General features: G+C 38.3%; 1 protein-coding gene across 1 annotated transcript; it reads left to right on the top strand.

Moving 5' to 3' along the window:
- Positions 1 to 314: 314 nt before the first annotated feature.
- On the top strand, positions 315 to 8,054 carry LOC114638002 (zinc finger protein 120-like). The gene is given in 5 exon segments (XM_028786344.1): positions 315 to 431; positions 5,075 to 5,201; positions 6,735 to 6,872; positions 6,875 to 7,252; positions 7,421 to 8,054. Coding segments are annotated over 5 exon segments (1,290 nt in total). The 3' UTR covers positions 7,951 to 8,054.
- The last annotated feature ends 259 nt before the right edge of the window (positions 8,055 to 8,313 follow it).

Here is an 8,313-nt window from a genome sequence, read left to right as displayed (position 1 = left end):
GCACGATGGGGGGGCTCCACGGCAGTTGTGAGTCTCCCAGGACAGCAGTGGAGGCAGCCTGCAGGAGTGGGCAGCAGCAGAGACCCAGAGGCTTTCCCACAGATGGCTCTCAGGCGGGTCCCACATACTAATCTAAGATCCCAAAATGATGGACTGTGATCTGACAGAACCATGTACAACAACCATTTATTACCTGAGATGCTTTTGCTCAGAGGATTCAATCACAGCAGCAGAGTAGCAAGTTAGAACAACAACAAAATGGTATCAAAATATGATTATGCTGCTAGACAGAATCTATGTTCTCTTTTGAAGGAATGTGGAAAATATCAGAAATTGATATGGCAAAACTCATAGAAAACTGTACATGGATCTTAACCGGTTGTTCTCACAGGACATGGAAGATTGTGGTGTTGACAGTAGTGCAGCCAAAGGTAGTTGAGGTCATGCTATTTCAGTGGAAAATAGACTCTGTGAAAAGTTCAGCTAGAGGTCATTTGTGTGATATTTCTGCCAAAATCTTCCTTACTTGGCTTATGCCCTGAGATATTGAGTAGGACGAAATTTACAAAAAATATGCTGATTTGTATATTTTTATTTTATTTCTATGTAGTATTCACTTTTCTAATTTATTTATATATACAGTTATATGTCAGTTTCTACCCACTCCCTATTCCATCTTCCATAGTACCTTATCCATGACTCCTTTTTTCTCCCCAGGGAGGGTGGGGACCACTTGAGTATCCCTCAGTCATGACAAATCTAGTCTCTGCAGGGTTAAGCACATCCTCTCCTACTGAGGCCAGGCAAGCCAGCCAAGTATGGGGAATAGATTGGACAGACAGGCAACACCTTATGGGACATCCCCCACTCGAGTTGTTGGGGAACCCACGTGAAGACTGAGTTGCACGTGTAGTCCATATATGCTGGGGACCTCTGTCCATCCTGTGTATACTCTTTGGTAGGTGACTCAGTCTCTGAGTGTCTCCTAGGGTCCAGGTTATTTAACTCTGATGGTCTTCTTATGCACTTCCTTTTCCTTCAGAGGCCCTCAATCATTTCCCCAAGTCTTCCAAAAGACTCCCTTTTCAACATTAGACTGTGGGTCTCTGCATCTGTTTCAGTCAGGTGCTGGATGGAGACTCCCAGAGGACAATTATAAACTACTGTCTGCAAGTATAACAGAGCATTTTAACTAATGTCAGGGATTGGTGCTTGCCCATAGGATGGGTCTCAAGTTGGGCAGTGTATCGTTTGGCCAATCTCTCAGTTTCTGCTCCATCTTTGTGCCTGCATTTCTTGCAGACAGGTCAATTTTGGTTGGAAAGGCTTTTGGTTTGGTTTGTGTCCTTAACTCTCCACTGGGGTCTTGCCTGGCTCAGGGTTCATATCTCAGTGCTATACATCTCAGCTAAAATCACCCCTATAGACTCCTCGGTGCTCTCCCATTCATGGTCTCTGCCACATCCTAAAAATGCCCCCACCTTTCCCCTCTCGCCAACTACAGATTTTGATTCATATTCCTCACCTTCTGGCCATCTCTTGTCTCTCACCACACCTCTTCCTGGCCCTCCTTTCCCCTTCTTATCTGCTCTCCCATCCAGTCCTCTCTCTTCCATCTGCCTCCTATGACTGTTTTATTTCTCCTTCTCTGTCAGATTCAACCTTTCTCATTTGGGCTTTCCTTCTTATTTAGCTTCTTTGGGCCTATGGAGTGTAGCGTTAATATCCTGTACTTTATGGTTAATATTCACTTAGAAGTGAGTACATTCATGCATGTCATTTTGGGTCTGGGTTATCTCACTCAGGATGGTAGTTTCTAGTTGTATTCATTTTCCTGCAAAATTCGTGATGTCCTTGTTTTTATAAATGAATAGTATTCCATTTTGTAAATGAGTCATATTTTCTGTATGTATATTTTGGTTTAGAAATATTTGGATTCTTTCTAGTTCTAGCTGTTATAAATAAAATGGCTATGAACTTAGTGGGGCACATGCCTTTGTGAGTATATGACTAAGGTACCCTAAGTGTAACACTTCCCCATGCTAAGACTTAAATTAATGGAAGGAGTAGGAAAAGTGTTTCCTAGTCCCAGGAAAAAACTTTAAATAAGACCTGCTGCAACTGTTGTCCAAGAGATGCAGTGTCCTTCATCTTAGAAGAGAAACTTGGCAGGATCATCTATATTGTGCTGCTTCTTGAAACTGAAAAATGGAAAATTCAAGGTCATGGATTCTTCCTCTGTGGTTTCAGTTTAGCACCATTCCAGCCATCTTTTGGCAGAGTCAGTACCTCAGTGAGGAATCAGTGACAGTTCACATAGCATTGAAGTTGTAAGGATGATGCTTGAGTTGCATTTTGAGACCACAACTTGTTGAGATGATACATGCATACAGGGAGAAGTACCCAAACTGAGAGGTGTATGAGAAGTTACAGAAATAGAGCCATCTAACCCTTTAGAAAGTGAAGTCCAATGTGTCTGAGACAAAGTTATAGGATATGGTGTTTGCCCTCTTGTGTTTCTTGCCTTGGTCCAATCTTCTGTCCCTAAGTGCACATTCCTATCAATTGGAATTGGAAGGGGTATTCTGGGCCATTGTATGTTAGAAAGATATAACTTGCTTTCTGATTTTACAAGATGAGGCTTTCAAGATATTGCCTTGAGTGTCAGAAGAGACTTTACACATTGTACAGTGTGTGAGCTCCTACAGACTATTAGGATGACTGAAGACTGAATGCATTTTCATCACAGGATGAACATGAGCCTATAGTGTTCAGGGTTAGAATGCAGTTGATTGAAACAAAAAGTTTCTACATAGGATGATGTCTCTGAATACTTTTCTGTCCTGTCTGGCTTTCTTTGTCGAGCTTTTGGAAGCTCTTGTAGAAGCCTTTCCAGATTCCTTTAGGGGGAGAGGGTATATACTCAACATCTTTCTTTTTCTTTCTTTCTTTCTTTTTCTTTCTTTCTTTCTTTCTTTCCCTCTCTCTCTCTCTCTCTCTCTCTCTCTCTCTCCTTTTGTTTCTAGAATAATTTATATATTCATTATTATCCTGATCACTGTCCCTATGGGAGGTTCCCTGCTCTCACAAAGTCTCTCCCCCCAAACTCTTCTGTTTCTCCTTTGAGAAGGTGTGGGCCCCTGGGTATCTCCACAGCATGGTGCATCAAGTTTCTGCTGGATTAAGTGCATCCTCTCCCACTGAGGCCAGATATGGAAGCTCAGTTAAGGGGGCAGATTCCAAAGATAGGCAGCAGCTTTAGGTACAGTCCCTGCTGCAGTTGTTGGAGGACCCTCATGAAGACTGAGCTACACATCTGCTACATATGTGCCAGGGGCCTTAGTCCAGCTTGTGTATCTAAAGGGTCCAGGTTGATTGAGTCCATTGGTCTTCCTCTGGAGTTCCTATCCTCTTTAGGGACTACAATCCTTCCCCTAACTCTTCCATAAGAGTCACCAAGGTACATTTAATGTTTGACTGTGGTTCTCTGCATCTGATCAGTCAGCTGCTAGGTGGAGCCTCACAATGGACAATTATGTAAGGCTCCTGTGTTGAAGCATAACAGAGTATCCTTAATAATGTCATGGATTGGAGATTGCCCATATAGTGGGTCTCCAATTGGACAAGTTTCATTGGCCATTCTCTCAGTCTCTGTTGCAGCTTTACCCCTGCATCTCTTTTAGGCAGGCCAAATTTTGTTCTGTGTGACTATTGTGTTGTGGTTGAATCTGATCCTTCAGCTTTCTTCTCACGCTTGCATACATTCACCATTTGGTCTCTGTCCCTAAACCATATAAGATACATTATAAATATTTGCTGTTCACTGCTAAGCTATTTTGCAAGCCTGGTGTTTTATATTTTCAACTTTGGTCTTTTTGCTTTTGTTTTTCAAGACAAAATTTCTCTGTGAAGCCCTTCCTGTTAGTAGATATAGAAACCACATAAGCCACCTGACATGTTTTTGTAATATAAGCACATGCTTTTGTGCAGCTCTTCATCCACACCTTTAATTTTGAAATTTGGTCAAATACATAGGATATATTTTACTTTTCAGTATGGGTTATGCTCATGTCATCAATACTATCTGAGGCTTCAGAGTCATTGGATTCCAATTGAGATGTTCTGCCTCACTCTTGTGTTTGTTCTGAAATTTTTAAGTAAATGTATTATGCCTGTATGCATGGATATGAATATATCATAATATTACATCATATAATATCATGTTTGCCTCATCTTTACTGTTGTCAGAAGATGGCTTCAGAACTCCTGATCTTGAAGTAAATGGTACTTGTTGACCCTCATGTAAATACTAGAAATTGACCACCATTATGTGGAAGACAAGCAAGAGCTATCCTCTCCTGAGCTATCTCTCCTGCCCTCTATTGCTTATTTATGATAAACATTTATATTACTAGTATTGTCATCTGTCCATTTGTCCATTAAACATCATTCTCTTTTAGTAAAATTTTATTAATATTGCTTTTTAAACTGGTTCTTCATGTTTCTGCAAGATGAATACAGAACTGCAGTGAATGTATAATTCTTTGTAGAAACTTCAGTAAAGTACTGTTTGAGTTCTCTCTATCATCTTTGTTTCCTTCATTGAACTTAGCAGGGGAGCAAAGGTTTTGATACATAACTTTTGCTGTCCTGGAGCTCATTGCATAGACCATGCTGGTATTGAATTCAATGACATACACCTGCCTCTGCCTCTGGGATTAAAGACATGAGCAAATCACCTATCTTCTCCATCATTTCTGTAGTTAGTAATTTTTCTTACAGTTTTTCAGATGTTTGCTCAGTAATGTTGATGTTTCCCCCTGAATCTCCCTCTCAATTGCCATTTGTGTTGCAAGGTTATATCCTATTCAAAGAGTTCAGAAGCAATATAAGGTGAATCCTATATTTCAAATTCCTTCTAAAATGATATTGTGATTGTATTATAACTTCTGTGTCAGGAAATAAGTGGAAGAAGCACCCGAATTATATGATTATATTGTCTGGGATGCATGCATTTACTTTATAGTGATGTCAGTATAATGCTTTGTGTTGTACACGTGTACGGGATATTTAGGATACAGTGACTTATGATGATGTGCATGTGAACTTCACTGCCGAAGAGTGGAATTTGCTGGATCCTTCCCAGAAGAATCTCTACAAAGATGTGATGCAGGAAACCTACTGGAACCTCACTGCTATAGGTAAAACTGAAATTTCTTTTGCTTTTCAAAATAAAGGAACAAATGATTCTTGGCTATTGATGACCCTCTGTTATTTCAGTTGAGAACAAAGAAGATTAAGCTGAATAAATCAGATTCAGTGCTGTGAAGATTCACAGTAACTTGAATTTTGCCTAATTTCCAATACCATATCATTCATTTTCTGGTATTATGTCTTAGGTTACAGTTGGGAAGACCATCATATTGAAGAACAATGTCAAAGTTCTGGAAGTCATGAAAGGTAATTTTCATGTACAAGCTGACACAAATGTGCCTCTGAGGAAATTTTAATAAGTTCTTGAAGCTCTAAAGAAAAGCAAGAGTGTAAATTTCAGTCCTTTAAGTGTAGCTATGATTATAATATTCTCATAAAACCATGTGCCTCAATGTCAGTTATCTGATTTTTGTTTGCAAAGCATTCCTCTAAGAGAGAAGGAAACAATGCCTTAAGAGATACCTTTATTTGATTTGAAGCTCCATTAGAGCTTTGCATGGAACTAACAATCTGTATAGTCTCATAATATTTAGATGTTGCACATTGAATAATGGTAAATATATATCCAAAACCTTCTAATAAGTAAATAGTGCTTGGTACATTTGGTGAAACTCATATTCTTGTAGTGGCATTTCTAAGTTTATTGAGCGGTCAGTTCATGAGAGTGAAGAATGTTATCGTGGAGAAATTTTAATCCATATACCACATGACCACAAAGAACAAAATATCAAACGGTGTGAATTCAATATGGAAACCTTTCATTTGTTCTTCTTTTAATGGGTATATCAAGTGTCAGAAAGGATAAAACCATGTGAGCATAGGGATATTGAAAGAAGCAACATACCTCTTTCTAGTCCAGAACAATGAGAAGATAGGTAGTCTGCCTTTGGCAAACTTTCTGAATATGATAGACATTTGCAATTAATTGGTTTTCTGACATTACTAAGAACATCCCCAAGTCACACTGCATAAAATCTCTATGAGTATTAGAAGCTTTGAAATTCTTCTGTTTGTCCTGGCTCATAGTGCTCCTGTGATGTGATTCACACTACAGGCAAAACTAAGAAAGCAATCAGTGTTTTAATGCTGTGAGTTGTTCCATATTTCTTCAGACATGTGAAATACATCTTATAGAACTCGCATATAGACTTAGGAGTCAGAGGCAGGCAGATTTCTGAGTTTGAGGCCAGCCTGGTTTACAGAGTGAGTTCCAGGACAGCCAGGGCTACACAGAGAAACCTTGTCTCGAAAAAAAAAAAAAGAAAAAAAAAAGAATCGCATATAGAAAAAGAATGTTATAAATGTGAGCCATGTATTAAATGCTATTACCATCACAGATATTTTCAAAGAGGCAAAACAACCCACAGTGTGAGAGAACACCATTAATACCCAAAGTGATAAAACTTACGATCTGAGTATTCTTTATTATTAGACCAACTGCAAAATTAATTCATATTGATAAAACAATATCAGGGTAATGAATGTGATAAAGTTTTCACATGTGACAATTATTGTTGCAGGCATGAAAGAAGTCATAGTGGAGAGAAACCCTATGAATGTAATCAATGTGGTAAAGCCTTTTCATGTCCCAGTCATCTCCAAAGGCATAAAAGAACACATACTGGAGAGAAACCATATGAATGTAATCAATGTGGTAAAGCCTTTTCATATCACAGTAGTCTCCAATATCATAAAAGAACACATACTGGAGAGAAACCTTATGAATGTAATGAATGTGGTAAAGCCTTTGCAATACCCAGTAATCTCCAAAGACATAAAAGAACACATACTGGAGAGCAACGTTATGAATGTAATCAGTGTGGTAAAGCCTTTTCATATCACAGTGGTCTCCAATATCATAAAAGAGCACATCGTGGAGAGAAACCCTATAAATGTAATCAATGTGGTAAAGACTTTTCATGTCATAGTAGTCTCCAATGTCATAAAAGAACACATAGTGGAGAGAAACCCTATGAATGTAATCAATGTGGTAAAGCCTTTGCAAGACCCAGTCATCTCCAAAATCATAAAAGAACACATACTGGAGAGAAACCTTATGAATGTAATCAATGTGGTAAGGCCTTTGCAAGAACCAATACTCTCCAAAGACATAAAAGTACACATACTGAAGAGAAACCCTATAAATGTAATCAATGTGGTAAAACCTACTCAGAAGAGAAAACTCTCCAATATCATAAAAGAATACATACTGGAGAGCAACCCTATGAATGTAATCAATGTGGTAAAGCCTTTGCAAGACCCAGTCATCTGCAATATCATAAAAGAACACATACTGGAGAAAAACCTTATGAATGTAATCTATGTGGTAAATCCTTTTCATGTCATAGTAGTCTCCAAAATCATAAAAGAACCCATACCGGAGAGAAACCTTATGAATGTAATCAATGTGGTAAGGCCTTTTCATATCATAGTAGTCTCCAGTATCATAAAAGAATACATACTGGAGAGAAACCTTATGAATGTAATGAATGTGGTAAAGCCTTTGCAGTATACAGTAATCTCCAGTATCATAAAAGAACACATACTGGAGAGAAATTTTATCAATGTAATCAATGTGGTAAAGCCTTTTCCTGTCACAGTAGTCTCAAATATCATAAAAGAACACATAGTGGAGAGAAACCCTATGAATGTAATCAATGTGGGAAAGACTTTGGAAGACCCAGTCTTCTCCAAAGTCATAAAAGAACACATACTGGAGAGAAACCTTATGAATGAAATCAATGTGGTAAAGCCTTTTCATGTAACAGTAGTCTCCCATGTTATAAAAGGATACATACTGGAGAGAAACCTTATGAACGTAATCATTGTGTTAAAAGCATTTCCATAAAGTTTTTGTCTCCAAAAATGTAAAAGAACCCGTTAGAGAGAAACTTTGAATGCAATCAATGTGCTAAAGCCTTTACATGTCCCTCTAGTCTCAAAAACATAAATGATCCCATAATGAAAAGAAACTTCATGAATGTAATCAACGTGGTAAAGACTTTTCACAACTTTATAGTCTCCAGTATTATAAAAGAACATGTACAGGAGAAAAACCTTATGAATGTAATTAGTGATGTAAAGCATTTGCAAGTCATA

The sequence above is a fragment of the Grammomys surdaster genome, unplaced genomic scaffold (genome assembly GCF_004785775.1).
Source record: "Grammomys surdaster isolate TR1022 unplaced genomic scaffold, NIH_TR_1.0 125476, whole genome shotgun sequence".
Lineage (NCBI taxonomy): Eukaryota > Metazoa > Chordata > Mammalia > Rodentia > Muridae > Grammomys > Grammomys surdaster.
The sequence above is the reverse complement of the archived record's forward strand: the minus strand, read 5'-3'. Positions and strand labels throughout refer to the sequence as shown.